Source organism: Pteropus vampyrus, unplaced genomic scaffold, assembly GCF_000151845.1.
Source record: "Pteropus vampyrus isolate Shadow unplaced genomic scaffold, Pvam_2.0 Scaffold36, whole genome shotgun sequence".
Taxonomy (NCBI): Eukaryota; Metazoa; Chordata; class Mammalia; order Chiroptera; family Pteropodidae; genus Pteropus; species Pteropus vampyrus.
The window spans coordinates 6,281,471-6,299,497 of record NW_011888817.1 but is presented as its reverse complement, the minus strand read 5'-3'; the positions used below and the strand labels follow the sequence as shown (position 1 = coordinate 6,299,497).

The window sequence follows — 18,027 nt, the reverse complement described above, 5'->3', positions numbered from 1 at the left end:
TATATATATAAATATATCGCTGTTGGGGTTTTGACAAGATTTTTGTTTCTGCGGCCCCACTCCCCAATTCTATGAAATTGTATTTGCTTGTGGTACATTATAAGTGAGAGAATCGGTAATTTTCTCTCACAAGCAAATTTAAGATTTAGATGTTAAACTACTGGCTGATATTTGAAAGCATAACCGTGCTCCTCAGTCCCAGTGTATTGTTTGTAATTGGTCCAATTTATCTGATTCAGGTGCATTGTGGCCAGGTATGAAACCTGAAAGTGGTTTAATTCAGACTCCATCTCCAAGTCAACACAGTGTTCTTACCTGCACTACAGGGTTAACCACAAGCCAGCCAAGCCCAGCACATTATTCTTATCCCATTCAAGGTAAATAGGCATGGTCATGTGTGTGTTTTTATTATTATTGTTTTTCTTTTTGTTTTTAATTTATCTGTATCTCCAGACAAATTGGTTAATAAGGAGCTCTCTCTTCTAAAATAGAAGGGGCGATATGTGCATTTGTGCATGCTTTTTGTGTTAGGCAAACCAGAACCTTGGAGTGTGGTTTGTAAGTAGTTTAGCCTTTGAATGTCAACTTCTTAGTAAAACTGAAGCTTTCCCTTTGCATGTTGGTGTCCAGAAAACCTGTCTGTTCTCAGTGGCTTTTTGTCCTATAAATGAGCAGAAGACTTCATGAGTTAGAATTTTGCTGACTTCTTTTCATGAAGTCCAAATTGAGTGGAGCGTGAAATGAGTGCTGCTTTGTGAGATATGTGCTGCTTTTCTGCTGTGGTTTCGTCATACCTCTACCCACATTTACCACTTCCTGCTGAGAGCATTTTTCTTGCTCAATAAGTTCAGTCTTGTTTCTATTTTGTGATGAAAAGCATAGCATTAAAGCTTGAACTCTAAACGTCTCTGCCTTCCCGGGTTCTTCCTCTAAAAGGTTAGAAGTGAAATAGTACTATCTGGAATGAAGACAAACTCAAAAGGCACTATGAAATTATTTTCCTACCCTTCCAAATCCAGTGCAGGCAATTTGTCATTGATCCAGATTGGGAATTAATGTCCATGTACCTGGTTTCTCATCTGCCTCCTTTCTCCTGGTTTCCCCAGCTTTTAAATTTTGTTCCTTACAAAATGGGTGCCCAAGAGGTAAGGGTGGGACAGCAAAAACTGGTATGAGAGGTACTCTTAAGATATGAACTTTGATGATGAAAAATGTTTTGATGTAGATTATATTAAAATATTTTTATATTTATTTTTAGCTATTTTCAGTTAAATGATTGAGAACTACTTCTGCTTGGTAGAGGAGGAACAGAGTGGTTACTACATTCTAAAATCTTGCTCTGAGCTGCCTTTCTTTATACCTATTATTTACTGAGTCTCCTCTTTTCTTATTTATTTTCCCTTCTTTCTTTGTCCCTTCCCCCTTCTGTATTTCTAAAAAGAGAACAAACCAAGAGGGAAAAAACAAGAGCATAACTTTGTCTGTTTTCTCCTCTACCCTCTTTCATTTTTATAAAGTATTTCTCTACGTTAGTAGGCCTTTTGAGTCCAACTACAGGCAAATCTAGTTGCCAAGTCCCTCTAAACAGATATATCCCTGATGACTACACCTAGGTCATGAAAGAAAAGCAAGGGATTCTCTTTTTTTTATTATTATTATTATTATTATTATTAATAACCCTCTCCCAAGGTGTAGAACCACCACTTCTCTGTGGTTGTATCTTGAATTTGGGGAACCCAATAACTTACTTCTTCCTCCTTGTAAAACAAGAGGAATCACCTTTAGGGGTCTTTAGGACTCATTGCTGTAAAAGGGTCACAAAAATATCCTTTAAACTCCATTAAACACTACTCATTTATCTGTTAATACATTTTTTTCCCCCTTTTGGTAGTTTCCCTACATTTTGCTAATAATGATCATTGCTGGTATTTATTAAGTGTTTACTATGTTCTTAATATTGTTTTAAGCAATAGATAGGTGTTATTCATGTCATCTTCAAAACATACCTATGAGGGAAGTACTATTATTAATCCCATTTTAAAGGGAACATAAGACACAGAAAAGCAAAGTGACTTGTCCAAGGTCACAAAGTTAGTAAATAATTAAGTCAGAATGTAAGCTGGACAGTCTGACCCCAGAGCATGAATGCAATATTTATGATTTTCACTATTGAAGTCATGGTGTCAATACCAACCCTACCATAATTGAGAACCTGTATTGGCAAATATTTAAAATTTTCTTCTTCTTTTCTGGTTAACCTGTTGGTCCATTTGGTTATTAGAATTTTGCTTATTAGAACTTTGGCAAAGGGTAGAAATTAAGGCAGAAGTTCACCAAGTTGAATATCAACTAATTCAAATTAAAAAAAAAAAATTTTTTTAAAAAAAGTCAACAATAAAGCCCCAATTTTTTCCCTTTTTTTCCCCATTTATTCTGAAGAAAAAATTGGTAGAAAACAAGTTGAAACAATTGGCTAATATGAAATATGGGTATTATTGGCACATTTAAATTACCTGGGTTCTCCACTGTCAATATCACTCTCTGCCCCTCCCCCCCTTTCATTTTCTTTAGCATGGACAATTCATGTTAGCTCTCCAGGACTTATTCCTTCCCCCTGTGTAACTACCCAGTCATGCTACAGAATAAAAACAAAGATCATTATATTGATTTTTTTAAGTGGTCAAAACATCAGTGACCCCTCTTCCAAACCAAATTCCACTGGTGGCTTGATCAACTCTGATCAAAACCTTTAATTTATACCTCAGTACTCATGAAAACCCTTGGATTAAGTAGATCAGGTTCCTTATATCAATCTTTTCCTAGAGTGTCTGTTAGTATGTGGCCCATTCTCTGCTTATTTTCTTTAGTTGAGATGGTTTAAATGATTAATATTTAAGTGGCAAAATTACAGAAATTTCAAAATTAATTTTAATTCAACCTTGACTTTTAATGAATATCTTTGGGCTCTGGTGTTGGCAATACACAGTATTCTTTCATTGACCAGATTTGTTTTTTTTATAGATTTCATTTTTTAGAATAGTTTTAGATTTATAGAAAAATTGATAATACAGAGTCATATATATCCCCCCACCTTGTACAGTTTCCTCTATTATTAACATCTTACATTAAAATAGAATATTTGTTACAATTAATGAACCAATATTGGTACAATATTATTATTAATGAAATCTATAGTTTATTCAGATTTTCTTAGTTTTTACCTGATATCCTCTTTTTGTTCCAGAATCCCATCCAGGATACCACATTTCATTTAATTGTCATGTCTCTAGGCTCCTCTTGACTGTGCAGTTTTTCAGACTTTCCTTGTTTCAATGACCTCGACATGCTATACATAAATTTTACAAGTTATACATGTATATAAGATATTCACAAATCCTACAAGTATTTATGGAACATCACCTACTGTAGGCCGAGCGCTTTGCCAGATAATGGATAAGATAATAAGATTCTGCCTTCATGGGACCTACAGACTGGTAGAGGAGATAGAAAACAAGCAATATATAGATTTTGAAAAATGCTCTGAAGGAAAAAAGAATAGATTACTGTGATTGGGAAAAACAAGAAAAGAGTTTTAATAGAGGGGTCAGAGAGAGTCTCTTGAGAAGGAGGAGCCATCACGCTGGGAAGACAAGGAGGACAGGCCAGAGAGAACAATCCAAGCAGAGAACAATATTGGAAAGGTCCTCCTGTGAGAAAGAGCCTCTCTTGTTTTGAGTAACTCTAAAGCCAAGGTGAGCAAGGGCGGTGGAGAAACATATGTAAAATTAAAGGGGTGGGTAGAAACTAAATCTTGCACCAACTTTTATGTGCCATTAACCCTCAGGTTAACCCTCCAGCTTTGGGGCAATGTCACTTAATTCATCTGTGCCTCTCAGTTTTATAACCACAGCCTTCTGTATATTGACTCTATTAGGTGGACCTCAAGGGGGCATGGTTCTCAGAAGCTTTGTCTTTCTATGATATTACAGCTCCATTGTCAAAACAGGAGTGGAGACTATCTAAAACAGTTGGCCAGGCCATTATCATTTGGAGAGCTAATAGCCTTTACATATATATAAATTGGAGTTTACCATTTGAGTTTTTATTTGATCCTCTAAATTTGTATCTTTTGTTGCATATTTTATTGCTGCTGCTTTTGTTTTTAAATTTGCAACTGATGAAGAATTGGGAAATCTCAGTCATCTTGACTGTATTTCTACAACTAGCTCCATGACTATGGACAAATTACTTTAACTCTTTTTGTCCCACATTCTTCATCTGAAAGCTGACATTACAGTAGTGGCTGTTACTTATATCTAATTTACCTTAATTTCCTCTAGACTTTCTTCTAAGCAGAACATCCTGGATAAACAATTCCCTCTGATTTTGACCAGCACTCTCAAATTTCTACTGCATTTGTTTACCTGCCCTATTCTTAATGGAGGTTTTCCTGTTAACTTTCCCTTTAGAAGTCTTTGTTGCTAATGGGCTAGGTCGTCAGATAGTCTGGTCTACCTGATGCTGAACCTTTACGGTGTTTGTGACTGCAGTGGGGACCATAGCTAAGTGTGCTTCTGATATGTGAATGAGAGAAATTCAAGACCAGTACTTCAATCACAGTTACATTGTCCACTTGAAATAAGTCTCTGTGGCAAATACTAGTCACTGAGGATTTGATTAAAACCCAGGTGGAATCTGTGGTAAAAGAGTATGAAAAACTTAACCCAAATTCTTTATCCCAAGACAGACAGCCTAATTAGTTTACAGAGTACATTTTTACCCGGCCAGAATAATATTGAATGTTTTCTGAGTTTTTCCGGGCTCATTAGTAAAATCATTAAATGCTGGATCATGGTGTTTGTCGATCCACATTAATAATCCATTATTTGAGTAGCACCCAAGAAGCAACTCCAACACTTTAGAATTTGGAGGACCAGCTCTCAAAGTAATTATATTGTATCAGGAAGAGAATAATTTGGAGCAAGTGACAGTAAATCACAGTGTCAGATTTATACGTGTATTTACCAGAGCTCTTGTTTCTACTGATTGTCACCATGTTACAGGTGAGTCATTTTCAACTGCTGGAGAAAATGGACTGCAGTCATTTGGTTTAGCTTCTAATTTCATTGGTATCATTAGTATGAACCCCAGTGCATTGTGTATGTATCTTTCTAGGACTTTAGTAGGAATAATTGAAGACTCAAGTTGAAACAGGAAAATTTTCGAACCGTTTTATCTAATCAAGTCTAAATTACGGTATAACTTACAAAAGAACAAAACCAGTATTTGTTTTCTTTGTTAATGTTCTTTATATCCTTGTAGATCTATTTACTTAAGATATATTTTCAATTTCTTCTAGCCTTTTACATAACATCCTTAATATTGCTTAACACTCTCAATCCTCTAGCTTCAAGCACAAATGCCAGCCTGATACCCACTTCATCTGCAGTTGCCAATATTCCCACAGCAGCAGTTTCCAGCATCTCAAACCAGGTATGATACTACTTTTGTTCATCCTATTTGGTATGGTTCATCTACTGGCTCTTCCTCTCTTCTTTCCATGGTCAATTTGCCAATCTAAGAAACAACCAGTATGGACTGTGGAGACCTTTCTCTGGATGCCTTGAGAAGTAGGACCCTAGATGGTTTCTCAGGCTACCATCCAGTTTTTGTCATTCCTCTGCTAAGCCTCTCAAGCAGATATGGTTTTACCTGCTCCTTTGTTTATGTGTCCTTATCTCCTACCCCGCCCCTTCTAGACTATAAGTTCCACAAGGGTAGGGATTTATTTTTCTATTTTGTTCACTTATATATTCCTAGAGTTCAGAAAAATGCCTAGCACTCACATTAAAGGCACGTAATAAATATTTGCAGACCAAATATTGCTTCCACTTTATTTAGTAACTCATTCCTTTGTGAATTCTTTGTAGTCTAGTCTTGATCAGTGTTCTGTTAACTCTTTTTACTCAGATCACTGATGACATCTTCAGTGTTTTAGGGTCTTTTGTTTTTGTTGTTATGTTTTTATTTGTTGTTTCTCTGCAGTGATTAGTATTATCAACCACTGTCTCCATGGATCTTTTTTTCTGTCTACTATCAACATACTACTATTCTGGTTCATTTTTTATGTTTGACTGTTCTTGCATTTGTTTATTCTTTTAGTTCACAAATATTTATTGAGTTCCTACTGTGTACCTGGTACTCTTCAGGCTACATCTGTCTCTCTCCCTTTCATAGCTTTTCTTTTTAATCCTGTCTTCTATCAGGGACAGTCACTATTTAGTTTTCCACATGTTTTCTTTTTTCTTTTCCATCCCCAGGAATGTTTAACCACATTTACAATATTCATTTACTAGCTCTGAAATAAAGATTCTAGTCCTAACCTTATGATATCTACAGGCTTCCTGCTGATTGATGGGCATTTTTTCTTCAGTGTCCTATTTCCCTAAGCTAAAACCAGCCTTTCATTCCACCCTTTCTTCTGTCTCCTTGCCCTCCAAAAGTAAAACCACTTTTCCCTATGCCTTCTCAATTCTTGTCAATGTGACACCATTTTAAAAGAAACCTAGCCCAAAATAAGACCAGTCATCTTTAGGTTTTTTTCTCTCACTCATCCCTAATCCAGCTATTTCTAGAATTTATTCTTTTTCATTTTTGCTATCATTTCCCATGTTTTAACTTTTTTCCTCTTTAATCCTGAATTACTATATTTAACTGTTCATCTCATCTCCTGTTTTTTTGGTATTTCTGTCCATTTTCTAAAACATAATTTTCTCTAAATGCCACTTTTTATCCTGTCATTCACTTGCTCATAAATATTTTTGCATTTTTATTTGTTGGTTTGAATTCGATAGTCTCTACATCTTGCCCCCACATAAGCTATACACCATTTCCTAAAGAATCCAAGTCATATTCCTTAACCAATCATTCAGACCTACACAGATCTTTTCTTTCAATCAGACTCAGCCTCTCTGGTGCCTTCATAAAACCTTTTCAGAGCCTATTCATATTCTTACCTTTTCTGCCTTTTTATCTCAGAAAGCTCCCTGACTGCCAAAAGCTTCAGTGATAGTTGTCTTCCTTTGTATGGTACTTATTTGACATGTAATTTATTGTGAATTTGTTGGAATTTTTTTTGTCTTCTCTCCTGCTAAATTTTTCACTCTTTCGTGTAGCTAGTATGACTTATTCTTCTCTTTAATATTCCCTTTTCTTACTTATGCATAACCACACACACACATACACACGCGCACGTGCGCGCGCACACACACACACACACCACTCTGAATTATATTTGACTCGTGGTAGATGCTCAGTACTCTATAAATAATGGGTCTGATCTGTTAGCTGCTTTATACTTGTCACCAACATTAGTATCAGTGCAATTTTTTAAGGTGTGTTTTTGAGCTGTATATCATACCCATTTTATTCCAGCTGTATTAAGGTATAATTGACATACAATAAACTGCACAGATTTAAATTGTACAATTTGATAAGTTTTGACATGTATGTGTCCATGAAACCACCAAAAGTTCCTTCAGAATATTTGAAAGAAACTTCATTTTTAAAGAAAACTTGATTATTTTAAAAAGAAAGAGATAATCAGTTTTTCAACTAGGAAACTTTAAATGTAAGATGTTATTTTTTGTTTAAGCTCTTCCGTCCTTAGAAATACTACCATGTAGTGCAGTGGTTTATAAACTTCTTAAAGAGTAGAATCTTTCCTTCAAGAATTCCATGCAGAGACTTGCCCAGAAATTCAGTACATAAAATAGAAAAAAAAAAAAAAAAAAAGAGCTGTCGTAGTAGAAAAAGGGACATTGTATGTAGAGTGCATGGGACCCTTCCCTCTTAGCCTTCCCCTTATTCCAAAGACCACCTTTGAGACAGTTCCTCTTGACTTTTAGGTTTCCAACAGAAAGTATTTTGAAAATCATTAGTTTAAGTGGAAGATATAGACAGGTAAATGAGAAGTCAGATTAATGTTTTAGGAAAATAATTATGAATAAGAGGGACATGAAAGTCTCTTGTGTTGAAATTAATATTACGCTTTTTTTAAGATTCTTATTTTCCTCCCTAATTCCCTTTGGCCTGCAGGACTATCCCACCTACACTATCCTTGGTCAGAATCAGTACCAGGCCTGCTACCCCAGCTCCAGCTTTGGAGTCACAGGCCAAACTAACAGTGATGCTGAGAGTACCCCATTAGCAGCAACCACATACCAGACGGAGAAGCCTGGTGTCATGGTACCTGCGCCTGTAGCACAGAGACTTTCCTCTGGTAAGCACCACAGCTCTAAAAACTTTGGCTTAAGGGCACTTCATCCAACAAGTAATGGCGAAGATTATTTTGTTCTGGTCTAAGTTGCTGTTACCATGCTATTGACTTTCCCTCTTAGAAGTATTTAAACATTGGAACCAGACTGTGATGAGTCATTGACAGTCTAAGTGTCATACCTGATGCTGTGAACAGAAAAATACCAAGAATGAAAAGACTGTATTTATGATTCCCACTCCGCCCTCCCTGTAGCTTTAACATGATTGTCACAGGGAACTTTAGAATCATGGCATATTTTATGAAAGTTGGAGGACTCCAGTTTTAGTTTATGCATATTTTGGATTTCCGCTCAGCCTCAAAGCAGTAAGTAGTTCTTAACTTTTTCTGTGTTGTGGGTACCTTTAAGATTCTGAAGAAAGCTATAGTCCTTTACCCCCAAAGAAATACATAAAATTTAACAAGTTTAAATCTATATTTAGCTTTGAAATGTATCTATGAATTACGATGCCCAGGTTAAAAAAAAGAACAAACAAAACCTGACAAGATTTTATACACACATGCAATAAACATACATATACTTTTTATTGATCTCTGTTTTCTATGAAAATTTGGTGGTTTGCTGTCATTTCATGTAACATGAGGAAAAACTTTATTGTTATTAGCACTGACGCATTTTTAAAAACAGTGCTTTACATCAACTAAAGCAGTTTTCTGTGCATCTTGCCTTTGCCAGTCTTCTAAGTAAATGGACATACAGATAGCCACTGCTTCAGACTTAACATAACTTTGAAATTATTACATGTACATGAAATTATTACATGCCTTAGTTTTGAATTTATTTCTCTAAATATCTTTGTTCATTATAACAATTTTAACTTTTTAATCATAGAGAATTTCAGACATAAAAGTTGTCAGAATAGTACAATGAACGCTTATTATTCCATCATTCATCTTCAATAATTAAGAACTCATTGGCAAGCTTGTTCCAACTGTACTTCATCTAATTCCCTCCCTAAATTCCAGACATTGGATCTCTGAAAGATAAATACCTGTTAACATAACCACAGTTTCATTATCCCATCTAAAATAATTCAACAGTAATTCCTTAATATCATAAAATACCAAAAGGTATTCACATTTCCAGTTTTCTCATAAACATTAGGAGGTTTTTTTTTTTTCCATTTTACAGTTTGTTTAAATTAGAATCCATGTAAGGTCCGTGCATTGTGATTGGTAGATATCTCTTTTGTAAATTCTCCCATTCCTTTTATAAATTCTCCCTCATACTTTATTTGTTGAAAAAACAGAGTTGTTTATCCCATACCATTTCCCAGTCTGTATTTTGCTGATTATATCTTCATAGGGAAGTGTAACATGTTCTGCTGCCTTCTGTATATTTTTTTAAATTGGTAAATGGATCTAGACAGTCTTTTCCAACTAGAGGCAATTTCACACTGTGCGCCCCTCTATCCATTAGACATTTGTCAACATATGGAAATATTTTTTGGTTGTCACACTGTGGGGTTGCTAATGGCATCTAGTGGGTAGAGCCAAAGGATACTGCTTAACCTGCATCCTACAATGCATAGAACAGCCCCTCACAATAAAAATGATCTGACCCAAAATGTCAGTTGTGCCAAGTTAAGAAACTGATCTAGAAGCTTGATCAGATTCAGGTTCAATGGGCAAGGTGGGGCAGCAGAACAACTTCATAGATGTGTTCTTTCATGGGGAGGCAAGCGTATAAAGTTTAGTTATAACTCTCTTTGTGATCTTATGAGCCGTCGATGCTCAATGCTCAGGTCTACATTCCTAAATTGCTTAGATAAAGTTTGGTTTTCCATTTTTCATCCCTGCAATATGATTCTTAAGAGCAGAGAACCTGCTGACCCTCTTCCTGCATCTGGTTCTTGCAGCCTGTGACTACTCACAATAAATGTCTTGCTTTTTCTTTCCAGGAGACCCTTCTACAAGCCCATCTTTGTCTCAGACTACATCAAGTAAAGATGCTGATGACCAGGCCAGGAAAAACATGACTAGCAAGAACCGGGGCAAGAGGAAAGCTGATGCAAGCTCTTCACAGGATAGTGAATTGGAAGTATGAGAAGAGACTCATTTGAGAGACCTACTTTTTTTTTTTTTTTCCTCATTTCTTAAGTTTATCAAACATGTCTGAAACTCATGAGATACTATGGTTCTGTGTTGTATGCCCTTTAATTCTTGGGCAAGAGAAACTGATTTGGCCAAGTGAAAAGAGAAATGTAAAAACACACTTCTCTATGCTCATAACTTACCATATCACTTAAGATGCTTTTACCAGAAGCTTCAGAAAAGTTTTTCTGGGTTTGGGTAGCCAGATAACTTTTTAAGGGAAAGAACAAACTGTTCTCTATATTCCAGAGGAGAACAGAAAGAACAATGCATCATATTCATAAAGCAGAGGGTGGTGTCACAAGTAATGCATGCTATTCTCCATTTAAAAATCTCAAAATGAGAGGACTAGGGTGCTTTAGGCCAAGTTTCTGTGAAACATGCAGCCAGATCTGATAACTTATTAATGAGATTTACACTAATTTATAATGTGGTTAAGCACTGTAGGAATTTACTATGGGCATTCATTTTGCTTCATTATTTAAAAGACTAGAAATTCATACAAAATACAAATAATAATGAAGTTTTGACATTAATCTTTTTGTTTTCTTGTTTTCAGTTTTTGTATAATATAATCATTTAATAAGAGGGAAAATTGCATTTAAAAGTGAGTCCATTGATAGGTGTTCTTGAGACATAGGTAAATTGAGGCTGGATTTGAAGCCTCTCTTCGCCTTTGTTCTTAGGGGGCAAAATAGAAAGAAAGAAAATGTAAAGTTCTGATATATTTCCTGAGAAAAACTGAGAACACACTCATTTTTTTAAATTGTGGTAAAATATAACATAATGTTTACCATTTTTTAAGTGTGTAATTCATTGGCATTAAATATATTCACAGTGTTGTTTAATTGTTACCCCTATTTCTAGAACTTTTTCATGATCCTAAACACTCTGCACCCATTAAGCAATAACTCCCCATTCTCAGCTTGTACTAGCCCCCAGGAACCTCTATTCTACTTTCTGTCTCTTTGAATTTGCCTATTTTAGATATCTCAAAAGTGGACTCAAACATATCTGTCCTTTTGTGTCAGACTTATTTCAGTGTTTTCAAGGTTCATCATGTTGTAACATGCATTACAACTTCATTCCTTTTTATGGCTGAATAATATTCCACATTATGTCTATACCACGTTTTGTTTATTCGTTCATCCATTGATGGACACTGGGGTTTTTTCACCTTTGAGCTATTGTGAATAATACTGCCATGAACATTACAGATATCTGTTTGAGTCCCTCTATTCAGATATTTTGGGTATAAACCTAGGAGTAGACTTGATGGATCATATTTACCATAGGTTCAACTTTTTGAGGAACCACCAAAGTGTTTTTTATAATGGGTACACCATTTTACCTTCCCACCAGCAATGCAGCAGTTTCTCCACATCCTCACCAAAACTTATTTCCCATATTTTTGATAATAGCTAATGGATGTGAAGTGGTATTTCATTTCTTTAATTACTGATAATATTGAAAATCTTTTCATCTGTTTATCAGCCACTTGTGTATTTTCCTTTGGAGAAATGTCTGTTCAAATCCCTTGCCCATTTTTTAATTGGGTTCTTTGTTTTTTTATTGTTGTTTTAGGAGTTCTTTATATATTCCAGATATCAATCCCTTATATATGATATTTATTTTCTCCCATTCCGTGGATTGTCTTTTTATTCTCTTGATGGTATCCTTTGATAAACAAAAGTTTTAAATTTTGATAAAGTTCTATTTTTCTTTTATTGCTTGTGCTTTTGGTATTATACCTAAGACTACAAGGTTATGAAGATATTCACCTATGTTTTCTCCTGAGAGTTTTATTGTTTTAGCTCTTAAATTTTGATCTTTGATCCACATTGAGTTAATTTTTGTATATGGTGTAAAGTAAGGCTCTGATTTCATTCTTTTGCACATGGATATATAATTTTTCCAGCACTTGTTGGAAAGAACTACCTTTCCCCTATTCAATGGTCTGGGTATCTCTCTCAAAAAAATCAATTGACCATGTATGTCAGGGTTTATTTCTGGGCTCTCTCTTCTATTTCATTGGCCTATGTGGCTATCCTTATGCTCATATCACATTGTTTTGATTACTGTAGCTTTGTTTTAAGTTTATTAATCAGGAAGTGTGAATCTTCCAGCTTTGTTCTTTTTCAAGATTATTTTGACTATTGGGGAACCCTTGAGATTTCATGTGAATTTTAGAATGTGTTTTTGTATTTCTTTAAAAAAACACTGTTGGGTTTTTAATAGAGTTGCATTGATTTTATAGATTGCTTTCAGTAGTATTATCATCTTAACAATGCTGAGTCTTCCATCCATGAACGTGGGATGTCTTTCCATTTTTTTTAGGTCTCATCTTTCATTCGTTTCAGCAGTGTTTTATAGTTTTCAGCGTATAAGTCTTTCACCTCCTCAGTTAGATTTATTACTAAGTATTTTATTACTTTTGATGCTATTGTAAATGGAATTGGTCTTTAAATTCCTGTTAAGATTATTCATTGTAAGTGTATAGAAATACAGCTGATTTCTGAATTCATTTATTAGCTCTAACAATTTTTTGTGGGTTCTCTAGTGTTTTCTACATATAAGATTATGTCATCTGCAAACATAATTTTAATTCTTCCTTTCCAATTGGATACTTTTTTCCTTTTCTTGCCGAATTATTCTGGCTAGAATTTCCAATACTGTGTTGAATAGAAGTGGTGAAAACAGGTATGCTTATCTTATTTCTGATCTCAGGAGTAAAGCTTCCAGTCTTTCACCATTGCGTATGATGTTAGCTGTAGGTTTTTTAAATATGACCTTTATTGTGTTCAGGAAGTTACTTTTATTCCTAGTTTATTGAGTATTTTTATCATGAAAGTGTGTTGATTTGTTACATGCTTTTTCTGCATCAATTAAGATGACTGTGTGGGTTTTTTCCCCTCTATTCTATTAATGCACTTTATTACATTCATTCATTCTTATATGTTGATCCATCCTTATATGCTGGAAACAAATCCCATTTAGTCATGATTTATTTTTTTTTATTGGATAGCTGCCAAATTTTGTTTGCTAGTATTTTGTTGAGGATTTTGCATAAGTATGTTCATACTTATGAACATTGATGCAAAATAAGTTTTCCTATCTAACTTTAGTATCAGGGTAATGCTAGCTTCTTTGAGTGAGTTAGGAAGTGTTCTCTTCAGCTTTTTGGAAGAGATTAGAAAGTATTGGTATTAATTTTTCTTTAAATTTTTGGTGGTATTTACCACAGAAGCCATCTGATCCTGGGCTTTACTTTTGGGGGATATTTTGGATTACTGATTAAACCACCTTACCACTGAAAGGTTTATTTAGAATTTCTATTTCTTGCGTCAGTTTTGGCACTTTATTTCTAGAAATTTGTCCATTTCATCTAGGTTATTTGTCGGTGTACAAGTACTCATAGTATTCTCTTATCCTTTTTAATTCTGTAAAACCAGTAATATGTTTGTTTCTGATTTTAGAAATTTGACTCTTCTTTTTTTCTTAGTCTAGCTGAAAGTTGCCAATTCTATAGATCTTTCAAAGAATGAACTTTTAGTTTCATTGATTTTTCTCTATTCTTTCTCTGCTTTATCTCCATTCTAACTTTATTATTTCCTTCCTTCTGGCTTTTCCTAGTTCATTAAGTTGTATAGATTACTGCTGTAAATTTCTCTCTTTGCACTGCTTTTGCTGCATTCCACAAATTTTGTTTTGTTGTATCTTTATTTTCATTCATCTCAAGGTATTTTCTAATTTCACTTGTGATTTCTTCTTTGATTTTTGGTTATATAAGCTTATATTAATTTTCACATGTTGGTGAATTTTCTAGTTTTCTTTCTGTTATTGATTTCTTGATTCATTTCATTGTGATTGGAAAAGATGTTCACTCATTATTTTTTATATTTTCCTCTCTCAGCGGGTATTTCTGTGGGACTTGGATGAAACCATCATCATCTTCCACTCTCTTCTTACTGGATCCTATGCCCAGAAGTATGGAAAGGTAATTTGAGTCTTTCTACTGTTGTTGTAACTGTGCCTCTCCTGCTATATGGTCAGGTAACCAAAATCACATTCACTCTGCCTCTGTCTTACCCTCTTGGCTTTTCACTTTTCATATTAAATTTCACCAGATGGCTTGTATCAAGTGGGCTGCATGGTCAGGCAGTGATGATAGAACTAGAGACTAGACCTAGGATGAGTGCTAAAACTGAAGTTATTTGAGAGTGCTATTTTATATAAACAAAGTATGAGAATGATGCTGAAAACAGAATGGAGTCTCAAAGTTAGGTATTCCAAAGACTGATTTGTTATCACGTAAATCACTTTTAACAGCCCAAAATGAGTATTTCGTTTAGCTGAGCATACACCAGAGATGTAAATTAAAAATATAGATAAAATATAAAATATCTTTCTAAAGTAGATTACATACCTTCTTAAATTAAATAATACAAGCAGAATTTAACTTGTTTAGTCATCAGCATAAACATCAGTTTTAATAGAGAGATGAGCTATTTTTGAGCTATTGTCTATGTATTTCTCCACTAAATTAACTCTAGGCTCCTATTTTTCAGTTTTTATGAATAAATTTTATAAAAATATCTATCTCCTTTGCTCTCTTATTACTCCCAGTTATTTCTTACTGTTACTAATGTTTCTGTTAGAAGTACTTTCCACAGGCTTTTAGTATATAAAATGGCAAGCTCATATGCTATGTAGCTAGGCTGTTTATAAAAGTATATAAAAAAAGTATATAAAATACAGCCTCTAAATGAAGACGTGCTTTTTATTTTAAAACTAAGTGCATTGGAAAAAATAAGAAAACTAAGTGCATTGTTTTTCCTGCAAATATTTTGACCCTATAGCCTTTGTGTACTTATTTCCTGGTTATCGAGAGTATCGGATAACTGATTTCTGGTGTTATAGTGTGTGTGTGTGTGTGTGTGCGCGCGCGCGCGCGCGCATGTGGGCACATGTGCAGAGAAAATAATGGGTGTTATAATAGCAATATTTTAACAATAGTTTGAAATTCTCCAGAGAATTTCCCCCCCAAAATAAGTGTTTTTAAGTGGGTTTTCTAGGTTTTTTAAAGTGGCTTTTGTTTTCTAGAAACTAAAGTGCTGAAATTTTCACAATCTCAGATTCTTATAGCTGTGAATGAAATTGCATTAGTAATAGGTAGAAGCATTGTTGTGGGTCTGTGTTATCTTGTCCTTGACCCAAAATAATTTAGAAGTACTTAAAGATCAGAACCAGTGCTATGAGTACCAAGTCAAGCAAAATTTTCTCTTATTGTCTTCTAGGACCCAACAGTAGTGATTGGCTCAGGTTTAACTATGGAAGAAATGATTTTTGAAGTGGCTGATACACATCTATTTTTTAATGACTTAGAGGTAAGTATTTTAAATTGTTTCTGTGCTTCAGTGAAACATTTAGTTCAATAACTGTTTACTGAACCTGTGTTTATTGTATTTAGAGGCAATGTGGTTAGACTAGGTAGGTATGCAGAGGCCAGCTACTTAAGACCTATATAGTCTTGCAGGAATGGTGCCTTAATTCAGTTGCCACAGTCTTGGTTCTGGCCTTCAATTTTATTGGCTCAAAAATTTGATTTTTGTTATGAAAGTGATCTAGCTCTACGGGAAGTGCCAACCCATTAGGCAAAACACATGTATAAACCAACATTCCAATTTATTCATATGTATTAAATAATTTATGTAAGGTGGGTTTGATTATTTATATTCTTAATTACATTTGACTGTTCTTCAGTCTTACCTTATAAAAGATAGTCTTTTGATTTGTCAGATCTATAAATGGCTGTTCTCACTCACTGTATGTTATACATGCTTATTTTCCATGTATTTGTTAGCCTTGATGTCCAGAATCATGTTATACTTAGGTGCAAGGAAGACCAGTGAAACACTGAGAGCTTCTTGGTCAGTTTTTTTGGCTTTGACATTTGTGTTCACCTTTGAGGTGAACATATGTAGTGGAAAGAACTCTGAACTAGGGTTTGGAAGAGCTAAGTGTGAATCTCAAATTAGGAAGATTATCTCCCCATTCTGGGCCTCAGTTAAGCAGTGACCCTACACAAGACACTAGTAACAGATATTCCATCTGGAGAGGGGATGGCACTGCTGGGACACAGAGTGGGGAAGGAGCAGATTCGTCACTTCATGTCCTTTTGAATTTTAAACAGTATACCTCATGTATTGCCTAGTTTTTAAAATAGTGAAAATTTTAAAGTAAAATAAGAGCATTTTATAACACGAAGTAATGTAATCCTATTCCTTTTAAAATACAATCTAGTTCTACTCAACAGACGACTTTCCCACAAATTAAATTAATAGGGCTCTCAAATCCAGTACTTTTGTCTAAGCTCCACGATGCTTTAATCTTTCCTCAACTTCACATGTTGATAAGTTAAGACATAATTTTTATTCAGCAAACATTTATTGAAAACCTACTGTGTGCCGATAATTATTGCCAAATTGTATTTGTAATGATTTTCTAGACATAGTCCTCACTCAGGACTGAAAGTTCTGTGAAGAATTTGACCTGAATGTGTTCCTGCCCCCCAGGTCAGTGGTTCTCAACTTTAGGGGGCATAAGAATCACCTGGGGACCTTGTTAAAAATGAAGATTCTAGGACTTCACTCCCAGAAATTCTGATTCAAGTAGGTCTGGGGTGGACCCAAGAATATACATTTTTTAAAAACTTCCCCAGAGGATTCTGATGCAGGTGGACGTTACAGCACTGCCCTAGGTGGTGTTAGAGGAGTGAATCCATTAGAGTTAGGCAGTGGGTAGCATTTTATATCAGTAGCGTGGCCTTGGTCTAGTTTCTTTCTGTTACTCACTAGTTACGTGACCTTGGGTAAATCTTTTTACCTCACCTTTAGAACATGAGGAAATTGATTGAGACAACCTCTTCTGAGTACCAAGTTTGAATCTATAAATTTCTGTTTCAGTCATTCTCAAGTTTTGATACTACACTCTACTAGCGGTTTCATCTGCAAAAATGTATTGGGTACATGCTGCATAAGGGCACTAGACTAGACTAGAGGGGTACAAAAGAGTCATGCTGTAAGATACGAGTCATGCTGTAAGAGTCTTACAGGCAAATGGAACTTTAGTCCTAATGTAAAACATAGATACACCCAACAGTGAAAGGGAGCTTGTGCTTATACCCATGAGCTGTTAGAAAAATGAACTATTGATATAAGAGGATAACAGGGTTGGGATGATTAAGGAAGATTTCATGAAGGCTGTGGGACGTGAATTTGGCCTTAAATTGGACAGCAAGGAGGGTAAGAGTGATCCTCCACACATAAGAGAGACAGAACGGAAGATATTTCATCAACACACCACTGTTTGTGGTATTTTTACAATATATCATGGTGGTAAGAGCACTTTTACTCACTAGATTGAATAGTGTATGATTTTGTCTTTTAACAGGAGTGCGACCAGGTGCATGTGGAAGATGTGGCTTCTGATGACAATGGCCAGGACTTGAGGTGATAAAAACAATGTCTTAAACATCAGTACACCTGTTATGCACAGGACACTGTCTAGGTTAGAGGAAAACGAAGATGAAACAGCTG

At 35.0% G+C, this 18,027-nt stretch overlaps 1 protein-coding gene across 2 annotated transcripts in view; it reads left to right on the top strand.

Moving 5' to 3' along the window:
- EYA3 (EYA transcriptional coactivator and phosphatase 3) overlaps positions 1-18,027 on the top strand; it is an 87,199-nt gene that overhangs the window by 47,081 nt on the left and 22,091 nt on the right. Inside the window, exons 7-13 of one of the 2 annotated variants that reach the window (XM_011357720.2) lie at positions 240-377; positions 5,408-5,493; positions 8,098-8,281; positions 10,237-10,376; positions 14,343-14,426; positions 15,727-15,816; positions 17,882-17,940. In XM_011357720.2, the coding sequence (XP_011356022.1) occupies positions 240-377; positions 5,408-5,493; positions 8,098-8,281; positions 10,237-10,376; positions 14,343-14,426; positions 15,727-15,816; positions 17,882-17,940 (781 nt within the window). The remainder of the gene's footprint in view (positions 1-239; positions 378-5,407; positions 5,494-8,097; positions 8,282-10,236; positions 10,377-14,342; positions 14,427-15,726; positions 15,817-17,881; positions 17,941-18,027) is intronic. The other variant, XM_011357721.2, reaches the window with a different exon arrangement.